The sequence below is a fragment of the Ambystoma mexicanum genome, chromosome 3p, assembly GCF_040938575.1.
Source record: "Ambystoma mexicanum isolate Mex_15411 chromosome 3p, UKY_AmexF1_1, whole genome shotgun sequence".
NCBI lineage: Eukaryota > Metazoa > Chordata > Amphibia > Caudata > Ambystomatidae > Ambystoma > Ambystoma mexicanum.
Window position 1 is genome coordinate 903,524,090 of NC_090925.1, and position 19,304 is coordinate 903,543,393.

Below are 19,304 nucleotides of genomic sequence, written 5' to 3' on the forward strand. Positions count from 1 at the left end.
ATTTTTCAAGTAACATCGTGAGCAAATTTTCAAGGGCATTGAACATTTCATCTGAATTCATACTTGAATCCACATCATCATTTACACGTGATCCTTCACCATAGTCAGTAATAACATTGTGAAAAGAGCAGTGTTTTTCCTTAGGTGATGACATAGTGTTAAAACAAAATATAGATGGGATCTCAACGTCAAAGCCGCCATCATTCTTCGATACGGGATTGCCATTGGGAGCAATAGGATTATCAGGTCCCAATGATAATGCCATCTTAGTTGGCGGAGTATAGAACATTGGGGTAGGAGCGACCTCAGCTAAAGAAATTTCAGGATCAATGCCCAAGTACTCAATATCAAGTTCCTCAAGCTCGGAGATGGATATATCAATATTGCTCGTACCATTATTAATATGGCTCCAATGAACGATAGCGTTAGTACTACCATTGGCAGGTAAGCCACTAATACTTGTGGCCCCAAGCGTTGCGATAGTAGGGTTAATGGTGCTAGAGCTGGCGATATCAGGCACAAAATCATCAGCATTAGGGTCAAGATGACTAGGGATGACACTAGGATTGGCATTATTGTTACAACCCTTAGCCTCAGAAAGATCCTCACAATTGGTATTCAAGTGGGCACCAAAAACATCGCAAAGGAGCTTGGCACTCACACATCCAAGGTCACTTGTCAGGTCAGACACTAAATCAACAGATGCCATATTTCGAAGTTCCCTATCACTGGGCACATGCTGTGTCTTTATGGTAGGGATAGTGGTTGGAGTTTTGGCAAAATAATCAGTAATAGGGTTACCCTGAACAACACCTTTTTTAGGGCGTGTGATAATTTTCGGTACACATACGCGCCTATTACGCACATTTTTGTGCATAGCAATTTCATTATCATAATCATCCATTCCTATGTATCAGTAAGGCGCACAACTATAACTAGCAGGAACAAATGCAATCCTATATCAATCTAATTACAGGACAAGAAAAAGAGGGAGAGAAACAGTGCAAATGCAAGGTTAGACGACTTACACAGAGTGTTAATATGTGTCACTGGCTAAAACCACACCTATCTCAGGACACACTGACTACCCAGAGCACACTGAGCTCAGGGCACAGAGCCCAAAGATCAAATCACAAATCACAGTATTCAAAAAGACCAAAATGGTTAGAGTACATTAAAATTGAGTCGCTTCAGCAAGACACAGTAATCAAAGAGAAAAAAAAAAAAACTAATAGCAGGCTTTCATGATTACCGTGACGATTAAAACTGGCAGTGATGCAAACAATAATACATAAGAAATGTGTTCTGTTAACATTAGATTTCCAGCCACAATCGACTCACCCCAAAGCTGCTACGAACATAAAACGATGTTCAATCATAGCCGTAACAACACAGGGGGGAGAGATAACAGAGCCTTAGGGCAAGCGCTGTGGCTCTTGCACGCTTGCAAAGCAGCCAAACAGCACAACAGCCACTTCCGAGGCACTTCTCGGAGCGCGCGCGCAGGAGCGCGCGAGTGGCGAATTTTGAAGACTCGTGGAGAAAAGGGGCGTGGCTAAATCTAAAAATAAAAAAAGTAAAATAAAAGTGATATTTAGCTACTATAATTCGGTGTAAGCACTGATAATTATATTAGATAGTCCATATATGTCCACAGAAGAAGTTTGGTGGATGTTAGAGTGCATACCAGCACGAGCACAGCAACTGCAATAGGAGTCTGGAAGTCACAGAGCGTTCTCCCCAGCACAACAGCCACTTCCGAGCCACTTCTCGGAGCGCGCGCGCAGGAGCGCGCGAGTGGCGAATTTTGAAGACTCGTGGAGAAAAGGGGCGTGGCTAAATCAGCACGAGCACAGCAACTGCAATAGGAGTCTGGAAGTCACAGAGCGTTCTCCCCAGCACAACAGCCACTTCCGAGCCAGTTTGCTATAAGTTTTCATGGCAAAGGTTAGAGGGCAGAATATGGAAACGATCGTTAATTTCCCCTCAAATACACCCATGCCGTCGCTACGATTTTGAATTGGGTCTCCTATCCCTCAATGCATGGTTCCATTGGTGTATTTTAACTCTGTTTGGTAAAATGGCTTTCCCTATTCAAGGCTCTTTATGTGAGGATTTGCAGTGTGCTTTAGCCACTGATTCTTCAGATGTGTTGAAAGGTATGAAAATACCTGTGGAATGTGTCCTATTGAAAAGTGGTAGGAAGATCTGTGGCTACTATACGAACCCCTTGTGGGTGAAAACCTGTCTAAAGGAAATGGATTGAAACACTGGATTGGGCAAGAGGTTATCCTCTCCACTCCACTTTTTCAAAATAAGATTTACCCATGGGCACACTAACGAAATACCAGTGTGCTTTAGTCCTTATTACCAATTTCCTAAATTTTGTTTAAACTTATTACCGACAGGATAAGTTCTGCTTTCTCGTTCTCCCACGTCGGATATAGCATTAGGGACATGTGGCTTTTGTAAAATAGACGTTACAGTCCAGACAGTGGAATGTTCTGCTCTGATTGATATCTGCACAAAATACTTTGGGTGTTTTGTAATATGTATTTTTGCTTCAAAGGATGATATATGTGGCAGATTGAATGCTGGTAAAGAAGCAATCGTAACTACAGAAATTCTGAGAATGCTGGAAGTGTAGGAATTTTTAAAATATCTTAATGGGAGGGGGGGGGGAATTAATTTGTACTCCTGTATTTATTATACCCTCTGACTTTAGGTTACGCTCATATATTACTTTTATGCTTGATGTGCGCTTGAGCATTTTATTGAATGATGCATTTTAAAATATTCTTCATGTGTGTAATTCTAATTTTTTGTAATTTTATATGTAACTGTTTGTTTTTCTATTTTATTCATTGCTGTTGAAAGATCAGATTTTGATGGCAACAAATACAAAAAAAAATTCCTGTTAGAAGCTGACATGCAAAGATGATATCCAGTGAATTGTTTGAATTGGGATTCCAATTCACAATGTCTTTGAATTATCATTATTCAATAAAATGTAAATATTAAAAATAAATGTGCTGGCAAAGCCAACAGTTGTGACTTTTGTGTAGGCATGTGATGGTGCCATTATTCCATGCCTGTTAAATGCCTATAAAAAGGCAATAAGGTCTGAGTACCACAATGTGCGATGTTGGTGCCTGGCAAATGCCTATACAAGACCCAACACTGTTGGCTTTGATAATGCCTGTTATTAACCGGACCTTAGTGCAAGGAACAGATGTGAGGGCACAGCTATTGACTGAAGGCACATTCAGCTAAGACACTGTTAATACACCAATAGCGGATTTTCAGCTGCAATTAAGCTATTAATTCTCAGCAAACTGCTTGGAAATTTCTCTGGGCAGATAATGTGCCTGTAAAGCCACATGGGTCTGTAAAAAGCCAAATATCCACAAGCTGTGTGTCCCACATCACATCCCAACACCCTCCTATCTGTACTCTTAGAATAGCCAAAACTTAAGAGGGACTTTTATAAGGGAAACGTTCAAATGAAGATAACATTCGGGGAAGGCTGCAGAATTGGCAGGTGTATAGGAGTGGGTGTTTTTTGTAGGCCTGGACATGATCTACAATTGGACAGTGAGGGAATCTGTTGATGTCAAGCCTTAGGGTCCAGTTTGGGTTGCATGCTGTGGACAGGACGGTATAGGTGCTGCGAAGAACTGCACTGTATTGCTCTCACCTTGGCTGGCTTCCCTCCCTCTCCCAACTTAAGTTTCAATGCCTCTGTCTGGCTTTCAAATCTCTCCATGACCTTGCTCCCCCTACCTGTCCTTGCAACTCTCATTTTACACTCCCTCCTGTTCTCTCCGCTCCGCTCACCTCTTCTTACTCACTGTACCCCCGTCACCATGTGCCTCTTCTCGCTTCAATTCCTTTCAGCTCTTGGCCGCGCTTCACTGAAACGCCTTACCTGTCTCTCTGCTCCATCACCACCTACTCCTCCTTCCGCACATCCTCGAAAGCCCTCCTTCACTCCCCCTTGCCTTTCCTTCTTTAATCTCTCCTCCCATCTCCCCTGTCCCCCCAAATCCCCTTCATACCTCCCCTTTCCCCTTCTCACACCCACTGGAATTTAAATCAGACAACTGAATTATTGTTCCCCTTGACTACGCCCTCTCCCTTCCTTCTCACCCTTCCCTCGCCTCCTCCATCTAAGGAAACTGTTCCACATATTGTTACACTGGTTTGTCTCATGATTGTAAATATGCTTCTCCCATTATTGTGCCTTGTTATATTGTAAAGCGCTTTGGATTAAAGCGCTATATAAACCTAATAAACATAACATAAACATGTATTCATACAGGGGATTTGATATATTATCAGCACTGGGTATAATAAAATTGTGGACCACAGTGTGCTGTCTTAATCCAAGTAAGGTGTTCTACACTTAAAACCAAATTAACGTCACACACAGAAAATATACACAGCCTTGCTTATGTTACTACTTAAATATTCGTAAAAACGAGTTTTATGAGGGTGTGGGTTGGGCTGGAGTGGGGATGTTTGGGCTGGAGTGAGGGTTGGGTTGGGCTGAGCTGGAGTGCAGTGTGTAGGTTGGGCTGGAGTGGGGGGGTGTGGGCTGGAGTGGCATTGTGTAGGTTGGGCTGGGCTTGAGTGGGGATGTGTGCGTTGCGATGGATTGTTTGGGTGGGATGCACTGGTTGGGTGTTTGTGCAGACCTGAATTGACCCGGAGAGGTTATCCTGTCAGGCTAGGCTAGAGTGGGGGAGGAGAGTGGATTGGCTGGAATAGGTTGCTGGGCTGGAATAGGTTGCTGGGCTGGAATAGGTTGCTGGGCTGGAATAGGTTGCTGGGCTGGAATAGGTTGCTGGGTTGGATGGATGGGCTGGGCTGAATTGCTCGTAAGTGGGTGGCGGCTGGGCTGAATTGCTCGTAAGTGGGCGGCGGCTGGGCTGAATTGCTCGTAAGTGGGCATGGGCTGGATTGACCTTGAGAGGGTGTCTTGCTGAGGTGGGGTGTAATGGGTGTCTGGGTCAGCGGGAGTAGGTATCTGGCTGGGCTGGGTTTTTGGCATTACTTTAAGGTTGCTTCTAGAGCCATTGCAGAGATGCCAGGTAGCTCTTCACATGTTAGAGTAGCTATGCTTTGTTAAGGTGGTCTCCCAAAGGCAGTGAATCCTTGCATTTATTTATTTTATGGATTAGATATTTGTATGGCACCTATACAGAAGTGTTTCCACCACAAAACAAGCTGGAGGTTTAAGGGGGCAACAGGTGAATAACAACAAACGAAAAAAAACAAAAAAGTTATATTGGCCATGTGACAATCCTACCATGCAAGTGCCTGAGAAGGTGGTAAGTGCAGGGGCAGAAGGGGGTATAGGGAGAAGTGCTTGTGTGGGTTGCCCCCAGGGAAGGGGGCAGGTAAGTGCTGGGTGGGCCACAGGTGGCAGTGCTGGGGGGGAGAGGGGTAAAGGGTAAGGGAGGATATGTGCAATGGACAGGTTGGACCAAGTTGGGTTAGTCTGGGAAAGAGAGCCCGAGGGCAAGTGCTGGCAAAGGATGTAGGGGGGACTGGTGGGGGTTTGGTCCGGTCCCTGTATAACTGAAGGGACCAATCCCCAGTCAGTGTATCAGTGGGAGAGTTAGCATGGGAGAGGGAAGGAGGAGGAGAAAAGGAGTCTTGAGAAGTTTCTGGAACTTAAGAAGATTCGGCTCAAGTCGAAGGGGGGAAGGGAAGGCCGTTCCAGAGGGAGGGTCCAGCTGAGGAAAGGGAAGGGATCTATCGCCCACTCTCTGCTTGGAGAAACGTTTGACCTACAGAGAGTTGGAGCCAGAGGACCGAAGAGATCTGGCTGGGAGGTATTTGGAGAGAATAGGACAGAATGACCGAGGGCAAAAGGGCCGACCCCTAAAAGTCTGACCCCCCCCATCATTTTTCGACCGGTATATATTTGGGGGGGGGTTTAATAAAAATGTATAGGGTAAGGTAGGGTGGATTTGGGGGTGTCTCCCCCACATATATATTTGCAGAAAAATGAAAGAAAAAAGTCAGACTTTTGCATTCGGTCATTTCAAGTAGATCCTTTGGAGAGGGAAAGCTGGATTTAAAGAGGTCTTGGGCCCCAGATGGCCAGATCTTGAATTTGATCCTTGCTTTCACCGGGAGCCAGTGGAGAGATTTTAGGGCAGGAGAGATGAGGCCAAGGATAAATCTTGCAGTCTTCTGGATTAGTTGGAGGGGGCCGAAGGTGAAAAGAGGCAGATTGAGGAAGAGGCTGTTGCAGTAGTCCATCCTAGAGAGAACCAGGGTTCTGGAGAGGTTGAGTATCTGGGGGGAGGTAAGGAAAGATAGAATGCTCCAGAGAAGGTGGAGCTGAATGTTGGACTTCTTGGCAAGGTGTGTAATATGTGGAGAGGGAAGAGTCAAAGATGATCCCAAGATTTCTTTGCCTCACAGGTGGGTGAGGGGATGGGTCCCAAGGAGTCAGGCCAGAGAGAGAGAGAGAGAGAGAGAGAGAGAGAGAGAGAGAGAGGGGGGGGGGGCAAGAGCAGGCATTCCAATGGAGGAGGAGGAGGAGGAGGAGGAGGAGGACCCATGTGCAATTGGGACAGTCTGTTTGAAAGGAAGGAGGTAGGCCACACCAGTGCCATGCCTGTGATAGCTAGGGGATTGTGGAGACGGTTTATGAGGATGGAGTGGTTGACTGTGTCGAAGGCAGAGTAGAGATTGAGGAGGATCAGAACAGAGGGATTGTTGGAATTCAGGCTAGAGAGGTCTTCACGGGTGTCCAGTAGAGCAGTTTCCATGACTCTGGCACCCCTTAAACGGGGCTGGTTATCATGGAGGCAGCCTGCTATTTCGGTGTGGCGGGTCAGTTGGGGGATGACCAGATTATCCATGTGTTTGCCCAAGAAAGGGGTGATGGAGATAGGGCGTTTGCCAGGCAAGAAGGGTCAGCAGACTGTTTTATTAGGAGAGGGTGCACAAGAGTGTTTGAGGGAAAGGAGCCAGTGGCAAAGGAGTGGTTGCAGAGGTCAGCCAAGTCTGGAGCCAGAGAGGCAATGTTGTCCTTGATGGTTCTGGAGGAGACTTTCATAGAACGGACGGCTCTAGAGCTCTCATCTGGTGCAATGGGAGAGAAAGAAGAGATTATGGTGGGGGGACAGAGAAGATGGGCCAAGGGAGGCGAGAGACTGGGAGAGGGCGTGGAGGTGGGGAGCAGATGACAGACAGGACAGTTTTGGAGGAGAAGTGGGTGGCCAGTGCAAAAGAGAGGACAGTTTTGGAGGAGAAGTGGGTGGCCAGTGCAGACCATCTTTTGGGTTAAAGCTTGCTCAGTGTCTCACTATGCTAAATATCCAACATTTTCCATGACCTAAATCGCCCCCATCCCCTTTCTGTTTCTATGCAGTGTCCAATGGGAACGACATGATGAACTATTCTCCTCCCACTTTGAACGGAGCTCCCTCACCACCACTGCGATTCAACATCGGACAGGCCTCTTCCTCAGTCCTGATCAATCAGCAGCTTCCCGCAACCTGCGGTGCGCGTCAGCTCAGCAAGCTGAAGCGCTTCCTCACCACACTGCAGCAGTTTGGTAATGATATCTCGCCAGAGATTGGGGAGAAGGTGCGAACTCTGGTACTAGCCTTGGTGGTAAGTTGCACCAGTTGAGCTCACCCTAATACACTCAAGTTACCTTCTCTCTAAGCCTAAACATGTATTTGCATTCATATTCTAATTTTGAAATGCATTACCTGTGAAATACCTCCGTTTTTGCATGTTTTTCACTTTCATTTTAAGTTTTGCTTTAGTCGGCCTGATCTGTTGCATTAGCAACAACAAAGGGTCATCTCCTCCATTTCCTCCTCTCTTGGTCAAGCTTTTCAATTGAATATAGTGCTTTGATCGATTTGTTAAGAGTATTGCCATTTTTATCAGCTAAGAATATCAAACCAGAGGTTTGGGTTGACCAAGGACAATATTATGGAACAGGCTGAAACTGGGGAATCGTGGTATGTCATCAAAATTCAACTGGATGTGGATTGAAGCTTATGTAACCCTTTAGCCTTCAGTTGCATCACAGGAAGGGACATCAAATGATCTTTAAATCCAATGATGGGCCAGTGTATGCTATTTGGCAATATTTCCTCGGACGGTGAAGCTACTGCATGTTAAAAGAATAGGGGTTGATCAGGTGCACAGAAACTTAATTAACACCAAGACCAAGGCTAAATGCATGCCGACTTTTAACAAATCAGTAGTCTGATTTGGTTCAAGTGTGAGGATAGGGATTGCTGCACCAACATGGCGCCCTAGTCGTTCTGATAAGTCACGTATCCTAAGCAGTCTTTTGGGTGCAATGTATTTCTATTTGTTTTTATTTATGTGCAGGGTGACATTTCAAACACAAGTGATTTACAAAGTAGGTAACAGTAGAGGGCAGAAGCAGTTATAGGGTAATGTCACTTTTAAATAAGCGCATTGTTGGAATGAATGATGTATACCATAGAATGGCCTGGTGTTAAACTAAAAGGTAATCAAATTGACCACATTACAGAGATTGTTTGTGTAGGTAATACGGTATATGGTCATTGCATTGAATGCAGTACCATCGAATGCCATACCATAGGAAAAAAACATTGAAAAAAAAGCATCAAATGCATTTTTTTTTTTTTAAAGGTAAATGGTTTAGTTAAATTATAATGGGTTTTAAAGGTTAAAGGGCGGTGGGGGGAACGCCCTATTAAAAGAAAATGCATTCTATGCTTTCTTTTTCGATGCTATTTTTCTATGGTATGCTATTCGTTGGTATTGCATTCGATGCAATGACTATAAACCAGGTAATACTACCATAAGGCTGAGATGGAACGACTCAACAAATTCGTGCTGGGAAAGAACATCATGAAGGACAACATGGCTCTATTCCAGGCACTGCTAAATCCTGTCAACACACCAGTGGCAATAGTTTAATCTTTTACGCAGCTGATGGGTAACATTAGAAATGGATTTATGGAGAGACCTCTGCCTAAAGGGGTAAAAAGGGCACCAATGTGGGATGGTTCGATAAAGATTGTAGATGGGCAAAGGCCAATTTACTGGCTCAACTTAAAAACCAGGGGGGTTAAAAAAACGTAGGCTAATGCTGGACAATCAAGCTTGGTTAGGCTTGAGACAGCGAGTAAAAAATAATGATTCACAAAACTTTGGGAAAAAGTTAATGGCTGTCCCATATATACAGAGCAATTATCAGGGATGGAGTCCAGCATTCAAGATCATACATGGGTATATCACTTCATTAAAGTATATTAAGCCCAAGGAGGGGAGGATATAGTGGAGGTCATTCTGTTGTTAAATCTGAGGCAAGTAGAGAATGTGTATGATGAGGTCTGTGTATCGCTTAAAGAGGTGCAAAAGTCTATTCAAAGTGCAAAATGTGGCCGTGCCCGTGGTAGTGATGGGATACCGGTTGAGTTTTACAGAGACAATATTGAAGTATGGGAGGCAATTCTAACACTTATTTAATGCAATATTAAGATCAAATTCCATACCAAGGGAATGGCTATGAGCGATTATCGCTCCCATTTATAAAAATAGTTGTAGAAAAAGCCCCCAGTCCAATCGGACAATATCCCTCCTGAATACGAACTGCCTGCCCCCAGTGGCCCTGATCTACTGTGTTAAAGGATAGTTCCGGGACTTTTTTTTTATTGTCCCTACGGGTCGGCCATGTGTTTGTAAGCATAAATCGGTAGATCGTAGGAAACTTTCCTATGGACCTTACCCGACTTTTCGCCCATTATCGCACTCGAAATCAGCCTCCATTTTGTGATAATCCTATCATTCCGCCGCATCGACCTGGCTCACCTGCCTTTGCGGCACTAAATCAAATCCCCCGCCCCTGAGCCTGACATCAGCAGACGCGTACTGCCCATTTCAAGCACGTCTCGTGTCAACAATCGCTGCGCCTCAGCTATTGACGTGTTGCCATGGAAATGGCAGGACGCCTCTTTCCCCAATAAGTATAAACAGACCGTTTCACAACATACAGCAGCAGATTTTCGATTCCATTCCTCTCTCTGTGTTACTTTGAGTATTCTGTGACTCGTTTCAGTGCTCTGGTCAGCTACCTTCGCCGCTTGTAGCCCGTGTGAACACCTGTACCATCTCTGTAAATTATTTTACTATCTTTACCGCACAATGGCCACAATAATGCCGTATATGTACGAGCCCGAGTACACCGAGGAGGAACTACTGGAAAGGCAAGCACGCGAAAACGATGGGGATTCGGACGGCAGTTGGGAGGACCAGTCAACGGATGAAGAGCCTGGACCATGTCGCATGGACGGCGTCTCCACCTGGTGCACGTGCAATCGGTGCGAGCTAATGCCAACTGAGGAGGAGAACTGCTGCTGCCGTGAAAATTCCGGGTGCTTGGCCTACATTTCGGAAAGCGAGCAAAGTCTGCAGGAAGGCGAGCAAAGTCCGCAATGCATCACCGAGCTGCCAGAGTTCAGGGAAGCCTGCCTCTCACGGACAGTGTTGAGGATGATGATGGTGCTTATGCACGAACTTCGTGGCACTGTTCGTCCGCGTAATCCGAGTAACGAGTAAGTATACTCTGTTTGTGATGTCAGTGATGCCACCACTATTTCATGGTCGTCTCCCACATATAAAATTACATTTACATATCATTCGAACGCATGTAAATTGGTTCCATATAGTGCATTTTCTAGATATAATTTTTTTCTAAGAAAAAGGACATGTGTTACCTGAATCGACATTGATAAGAAAGTTTGGTCAGTTTAATACAGTTTGCATCTTTTTTTTTCACAGGTGGTACAGGCTGGTGGCCTATCGTTGCTTCACTTGGTGGCTTCACGGGAGGCTCGGACACCGCGTTCGGAGAGTAATACCTGCCTGTGCGGTACTTGCCATTAGACAACATTTCCCCAGTGACAGTGGACAATACCGCGTATTTTCCCTCGATGTGCTGCAACCTCAACTTTACAATGTGTAATGTTTATTATTTATGTTTAACTAAAATCTAAAATAAAGCCCAACATATATTTTAGCAATGGTTGTTTTGATTTTTTAAATGAATCTAGTGTGTCTCCGTTGAATAGCCTTCCAGTGCCTTGTCTTGTCACACCACATGTCTCCGGCCAGCATCCTCCCTCACGCTGGCCGCACACCTTCAATCCACATAACCGTTGAACCCATATATGCAGCAGTCATACATATATTATTTTGTGGGTTGGCATCAAGCGTTGGCAATAAAAAGCTGTTGGATTTTATTGATACAAAACATGGTTATAGGTAAATAATAAATATGGTTGATCATAATAAATCCTCTTTTTGGGCACCGGGTACAGAGATGACCCCCATATATTCTCCTGGGAGGGTGAGGTATTTATAAACTCACCCCCCTGCCTTCCATGTAGTAGATCCTGCAGCCATCCTCTTACATTCAGTTAGATGGCCTCTCCTTGGTGAGGCCCTGCGGCAAACGGGTCTTGTCTGCACGACCACCGCCCCGATCCACCCCCCCGCCCTATCAAAGGCAGTTCGCACCGGGGTACTTGTGCTGGCAAGTGGAGCTGTCAGGGAGCGATAAAGGCCAAGAGGTGCCAAAGACCATGTACACTTCAAAGTGGTCTATAGAGCATGGGTTGTTGTTCCCATGTCTACCTCCAGACCCCGTGTCTCCTGCCAAGCATCCCCCCTCACGCTGGACGGCCCCCTGCAATCCACATAAGTGTGTCTCCATTCACGAGTCTTCCTGTGTCTTGTCTGCACGACCACCGCCCCGATCCACCCCCCGCCCTATCAAAGGCAGTTCGCACCGGGGTACTTGCGCTGCTGGCAAGTGGAGCTGTCAGGGAGCGATAAAGGCCAAGAGGTGCCAAAGACCATGTACACTTCAAAGTGGTCTATAGAGCATGGGTTTGTTGTTCCCATGTCTACCTCCAGACCCTGTGTCTCCTGCCAAGCATCCCCCCTCACGCTGGACGGCCCCCTGCAGACCGCATAATGCCACGACATATACACGTCATTCATTCACAAACACACCCCTGTTTCGAATTCTTTATAACCCACTTCATATTTCTAATGAGAACTTCTTTGCGCTTTGCTAGTCAACCCGTGAAGGTGCTGGTTATCTGCTCTTCGTCTCTGTGAACTTCCGTGACCACTTTGAGCAAACTCGTCAGTTTGCAACCTGTGAACTGCTCCCTGTTCTACGACAAGAAACTACTCTGATCCCTGCATCTAACTGTTTGTTCGTCAAGGTAAGTCCATGTACCATAATCATTTTGCGTCCAATTTTTTAATTTATATCTATTTGCTAGTAGTCATCAAATTGCATCCATGTTTTCTTTTCGTTCACGACAGTACATGCAAGGAACTAGTCACATGTTCTGAGTTTAGTCAAATTACTTTTTCTATTTTTTGAAAGTTATTGAAATACTTATCCGCATGTGAATAACGTGTATAGTTCCAAGAACCAAAACGGACCTTGCATTGAACCTTTTATGTGTCATTTAATGTTTTAACACATAGGTATTCATAGAGAATTGTTGATCTTTACTTTTCAGAACTTTCCATAATGCCTGCCTGTTCCATTGGCGGTTGCCCTTCGAAGACCCATAACAAATCTGAAGATACTATAATGCATGTTTTCCCTAAGACAATAGATCAGATAAGAGAATGGGTCCGATATTGCGGATATCCAGCCTCTGAGCTAGAAAGTAGAGTCCTTGAAGTCTTTGCGGACAAGAGGGGTGATCGATACCGCATCTGCAGCAGGCACTTTAGCCCAGACATGTACTCCACATCATTGCTAATAAAGAAGAAAACACCGCGAGCGAGGCGAAAATTGCTCTCAACCGCTATTCCCACTCTATTCGTCCACATCCCTCCACTGGTGAGTCAAGTTTACGTATTTGTCTCTCGGCCTTGCGGTAGTGTGTAGCATTAGCTAACAATAATTTCCCCATTTATGTATCCACTCAATATGAAGGCGGAAGATTCTCCATCCGTGTCGTTATTGCAGTCATCAGCCACTTCAAGCGCCTATCGGGTAATCTTACTTAGCTATTCTGACACTGACTTGTTTTAGGCATGTAAATCAATAGTTTTAATTGATCGTGTAATCATTTTACCTAATGGTACACCACAGTACTCGTCCTCTAGTCTTTGTTTTCAGTTATAATTATTGTTATCCAAAATAATGCAAGTACTGTCTTTCAGGGAGATGCTGAGGAGTCCAACGCATTGACGACAACCGTAGATGTCACTCAGATGCTCGAGGTACGTTTCCGGACAGTTCCATCGATGGAGATCATCAGATCTTGCATTCTTGTAGCGTGATTGTTACACACAATGTTTCTTTCGTTTTTAGCCATTGGTATGTCCTTCTGTCGTCGCCCTCCTATGTGTCTTCTTTTTTCAATATTGTGTTCATTACTAATGAAAGTCCTATGTTTCAGGGAGTCGATGGAGCATTAGTCCAAGAAGAAGGGGGAGCATGCAGTTACGGGTCGGCGCAACAGCTTGCAGAAGTGTGCACCGCAGTTACAGCGTCCCTTGATGTTCTTATGCATTTCGAGGTATGGATACTGACAGATCAATCATGCGAGATCAAATGACGTGATTACATCCGCTATACTTCCTTCTTTATTAACGCAAGTACTATGTTTCAGGGAGCTGATGGAGCTTCTTCAACAAGAACATCACCCCTAGTAGTTGATGCAGATCTCTGGGTGGTGACACTTCCAACGATGGAGCAAATCGAATCATATTTAGATATCCATTATTTATTTTAGACAACTGATCATTTGTGCAGGTCTATTTAGATGAGCCGTTGACGCCTGCAGAAAGTTTGTTCTTTTAAACAAAATAGAAAACCATACTAATGCAGTTACTGTGTTTCAGGGAGTTGCTGAAGCGTCATCTTCAATAATATCATCAATGGAAGTCTATGCGGAGCCCGAGGTATGGATCTTGACAGTTCAATCTAACTAGATCAACAATGCGTGAACTATTGTCGTTTGAATGTTCTACACAATGCGTTCATTCGTGTTTTGCTATTGAGATGTACGTATGGGTATTGGTCCCCAAGTACATTTTGTGTTTTCAATATTATTATACATACTAATGAAAGTTCTATGTTTCAGGGAGTCGATGGAGCCTCAGTGAGTGATGGATGTGCTTATCATGAAAATATAGTCGTTGCAGCGCGAGAGGAAGTGGAGACATGCACACACGAGTCGGAGCAACAGCGTCCAGATGTTGAATTTCTAGGCAAGAAAGTTTCAAAGAAAAGAAAGCAAAAGAAGGTTAGTGTCCTGTTCACTATATTATGTTGTCTTTCACTGTCAATAGTTCAATACTGTAAGTTGTGTTTAAACTGAACATCCCTTTTCTAATCTGTCCTCTAGTTGCGAGTGGGTGTAAGAACTAGATCTACACAGACAGTGAAGCGAACGAGAGATGTTGCTTGTCAAACCTTTTGGCAGGGACTTGAGACTGGAGATGCATCGTGCCAATGGGAAGAATATGAAGTGATTGACAACGGAGCTATACCACCACCAGCCATTGATAGTGAATGTCCTCCTGGTAGTTTGGATGCAGTCGGAGATCAATTCACAGAATCCACACCCGCAAAAAATAAGAGCGCGCGAAAGTTGAAGACATTGTTTTTTTCTCCCATCTCCGGACAAGGAACAGATGTTGCAATGGAAGAGAATGAAGTGGACGACAATGAAACACCATCAATATCACTCAGCATAGCGGAAGACGATATCAGAGATTGTACCTTTCATGCGAGTGACATGTCCTCAACGTTACAGGCCGAACCAGCTGGGATGCAGAGTGACAGTATAAGGAAAGAGGCCAAATTCATTGTATTCGATAGCTGTTTGATGGATATTATTATGATGATGAAATGTGGGCATTGGGTTGGTGGGGAAGTATGTGGGGAGCCATTGATTAATGTGACTCGTGCAATTCGAGGCACTAACCTTAAAATACATGCCACCTGTACACAATATCATCCGTTCGCATGGTCTGCACAACCCATGCTGGGGCAACTGCCAGCAGGCAATCTACTTTGTGCAGCGGCCGCACTTTTTAGTGGTTCAAGTTTTAAAAAGTTACAGTATTTCTTTCAGTTTGTGGGAATCCATTTCATTGCGAAAAGTCAGTTCTACAAATACCAAACCGATTATCTATTTCCAGCCATCAGCGAAGCTTGGAGAATGGAAAAAATGTCAATGGAAAGTACATTCGCGGGCAAACGCTTCAGGCTAGCCGGTGATGGACAGTGCGACAGCCCAGGATTTTCAGCCAAGTACTGCACCTACCACTTTCAGGACATGGAAAGTAAGAAAATTGTGAGTTCGGTGGTCGTGCAGGTGTCACAAAGTACATCCTCAGTGGCCATGGAGAAAGTTGGCTTTGTAGCATCATTGCAAGAACTACAATCGCGGGGAATGGTGATCGACCTGATAGCCACGGACAGACACGTTTCAATTGCCAAGACAATGAGAGAAGAGTACAAAAATATAAATCACCAATTTGACGTATGGCATCTTGCAAAAACAATCAATAAAAAATTGTCGGCTGCAGGAAAAAAAAAAGATATGCAAGGTATTTCACAGTGGTCCAAGTCAATCAGCAACCATCTTTGGTGGAGCTCAAAAACATGTGAAGGGTCGTTGGAAATTCTACTGGAAAAATGGCGGTCAGTTATGTTGCACTGTAGCAACGTACATCGATGGTCGACAAATGAGCATTTCCACAAATGTGAACATGGCCATTTGTCCACAGAGGAGGCACGGAAGAAGTGGTTGATTCCTTCATCACCCACTCACAAGGCCATTGAAAAGATTGTATTTGATAAAACTATAACAAGAGATTTGAGGGGACTCACGGAATTCTGCCACACAGGAGATTTGGAGGTGTTCCACAATATGTGCCTAAAGTACAGGCCCAAAAGATTGCATTTTGGCATGGAAGGCATGATAAATCGGACTCTTCTAGCGGTCTTGGCACATAACCATAATGTTGGCCGTCAACAAAGTAGGACGACCGGAACTTTAGGGACGCTTCGCTACAATAAGGCCTTCACTAAAAGAAGTAAACAATGGGTGATCAAACCAGTGTTTGAGGATATGCAATATGAGTTTATTGAGAGACTTATCGTAGATGTCCTCAATAGGCACATACATGGAGTGGTGAACGAACCTATGCAGGGGACAACTGCATTGCCACCCAACATTGCCTCTGTTCCATGTCCACCTAAAGCAGAGCTCATTGAGAAATACACATCACGGTTTAAATGATTGTAATTTGATTGTCTGTTCTCTCGAGTCTCCTCATGTTGCAGGCCCATTGCAATTAAACCAAACAGTAATATAAATCATTTTTACAAAAATTATAGAATGTTTCCGTATTACAAACACATGGCCGACCCATAGGGACAATAAAAAAAAAGGCACGCAGACAAGATGCCCTTACACTAACTGGAGCTAACTAGAAATGTGTGCTTGCTCAAAGTGAAGGTCAGTTGCTTTGATGTTTTGCTCGGGTGGCGGAACGGCCCACGACCCAGTATAAGGTTCTATTGTGATTTGACCTTGACAGGCCGGGACCATCCTGAAAGACTAAGAAAAGATAATGAATAAAATTTCAGAAACGAAACGATGAGCCACGTTCATTAGAAGAAGTAACGTCGGCAAAGAAGGAGTGGTGTTTCGGGTCTGCCCTACACAGAGACACAATGGAAAATGCAAATATAATGTAAGTAACTTTTGATGAGTTTATACCGCAATTTCATTACTATACAGTGGCTTTAAAGACGGGTTCAGTTGTACTTGTTCGTTCTATGTGGCATATTGTTTTCTACCGCGCACTATCTTGAGGAGAAACATCTGCTTTTACTGAAGCACCTCAAAACCTTCCTCTTTGCTTCTGCTTTCTCTCTCCCTCTCCCCTGCTACAACTGGTCCACTGTCTGCGACCTCGGTCCTGGGCCCTTCCACTCTCCACCTGCACTGCCTCCCTGTCAACCCCTGCACTGGGGGACTGTCTCAGTATCCTACAGCCCCCCCTTCCCAGCACTTGTTCTGCACTTACCTTGCACTTGCCACCAGCTGGCCCTATTTATTTATTATTTTATGCTACTTACCTTGTACTCCACTCCCCCCACCTCCCTGCCTCGCCACGCCTTTAAACACTTGTGTACACCCAGTAGCGCTGTCCTCGCTATGATTTTAATAAGGATCTGATGGTGAGACTAATTTCAGTTTTTATGTTTTTAGGTACATCATTCACTACTGTCTGTGTCACGAGTACCGGACACCGGCGGACGGCTTCTACAGCCGCCAGTTGCTTCTCCGCGTGAACGTTACCACCCTGACCATTTTATGGGACGATCGCCAAGTACAAGTATGCCCTTACGCGGTACTAACGGTTAGATGCAACATACCTACCGTTGTGGTGGCCTAGTGCCTCGTTGTTGGAACAGCCATGCGATTATCAGTGCGACCGAAGAGCTTATTTTTATCGTAAACCAACACCCTGTGTACTGCACACGAACATCGCTTCCCTCAAGACGAACTAATTTGGATCGAGAGCAAAGAAAAATGCAAATCGCTGAATATTCTCTAAACATTTGATGTCCAATAAACGTACTTTGCCAAATGTACAATCTTGCCGTTTGCTTTTAAACCACGGTTTCACATTCCGAATTGTGGCGCTGTATTGTGAGATGCTCTAAGACCCTGTGTACAGCAAAGGACCATCGCGTTCCTCAATACGAACTTTTTGGAACATGAGCAAATAAAAATGCAAATCGCTGAATATTCTCTAAACATTTGATGTCAAATAAATGTACTTTACCACATTTACAATCTTGCGGTTTGATTTCAAAGTACAGTTTCATATTCCGAATTGTGGTGCGCTGTATTGTGAGCTGATCTGTGTTGATTTCCGGGGTCTGTGTGGAGTCGCGTAGAAGACGCCTGGGCGCGTTTGCCTACGCAGCTCAGTCACGTCACGGATAGAGGCGGGGAATATGAATGTTTTGATAAAGTCTGTTTCAGGGGCGGGGGATTTGATTTAGTGCCGCAAAGGCAGGTGAGCCAGGTCGATGCGGCGGAATGATAGGATTATCACAAAATGGAGGCTGATTTCGAGTGCGATAATGGGCAAAAAGTCGGGTAAGGTCCATAGGAAAGTTTCCTACGATCTACCGATTTATGCTTACAAACACATGGCCGACCCGTAGGGACAATAAAAAAAAAAGTCCCGGAACTATCCTTTAACTGCTTGCCCCTAGCGGCCCTGCTCAATTTTGTTATTGCCTGCCCCTAGCGGCCCTGATCTACTGTGTTAACTGCCTGCCCTGACCAACGGTGGTATTGCTCACCTACCTGTACATCTCTTGTCTACAAATGCAGCCCCTTGGCACACACCCCAAAGCGCCTACGCACCTCCCTTCCTCTCTATCCATCTTCATCACATCCCTCTCCTTTCTGGCCATCTGCAGCATGCCCATGCGCACCCAGACCAGCATGCCCACCCATGCCCTACCCCACCATCTGACCTCATACACACCACACCGTCGTCTGCACTCCATTCCACACTCAACCACCATACCAATCCGATCGGACTTCACCCACTCCACCTCCGGCTCTGTAGACTAAGAACACGCACCAAACGCCTCGTAACTCTCCGCAGCACTCCACACTCCTTAGGAACAACCGACTCAGCTCTCGCACCCATACATCAGCCGCCCTGCCTTACCTGTCTGACCACGCTCACTACCCTAGCACCCATCACGCTGCATCTATCACGCCCCAGCCTCACACACCCAAATATGCACCGCCCACCTCCAACACCACCAACGCCAACACACTCTATGACCAGACTTAAGATGTGCTCTCATCAATGCGCGCTCTGTCCATGCCATTGAAATCAATGACCTTATCACCACCCACAATCTTGACCTACTTGCCATATCCGAAACTTGGCTCCATGAAGCTTCCAGTCCATTCATCCACCTCGCTCTCCCTCAAAACTATACCATCCTCAGACAGGACCGTAAAAACTCTAAAGGTGGTGGCGGCGGCGGCGCCCTCATCTTTAAAGACACCCTCTCCATAAGAATGTGTAATCAACAATGGGACAAAAACGCTGATCTCCTCACTGCTAAACTAGCCCTCTCACCTAACTGTACCATAAACTTCTTTATCAACTACAGACCACCAGGGTCACCCTCTGACTACCAAAAGCAAATCCTCCAAAACATAGGCAAC

General features: G+C 45.1%; 1 protein-coding gene across 4 annotated transcripts in view; it reads left to right on the forward strand.

The window, feature by feature from the left end:
• The window catches only part of CBFA2T2 (CBFA2/RUNX1 partner transcriptional co-repressor 2), a 462,052-nt gene that overhangs the window by 253,945 nt on the left and 188,803 nt on the right, over positions 1 to 19,304 (forward strand). For all 4 annotated transcript variants that reach the window (XM_069652143.1, XM_069652142.1, XM_069652145.1 and 1 more), the window contains one exon: positions 7,394 to 7,638. In XM_069652143.1, the coding sequence (XP_069508244.1) occupies positions 7,394 to 7,638 (245 nt within the window). The remainder of the gene's footprint in view (positions 1 to 7,393; positions 7,639 to 19,304) is intronic.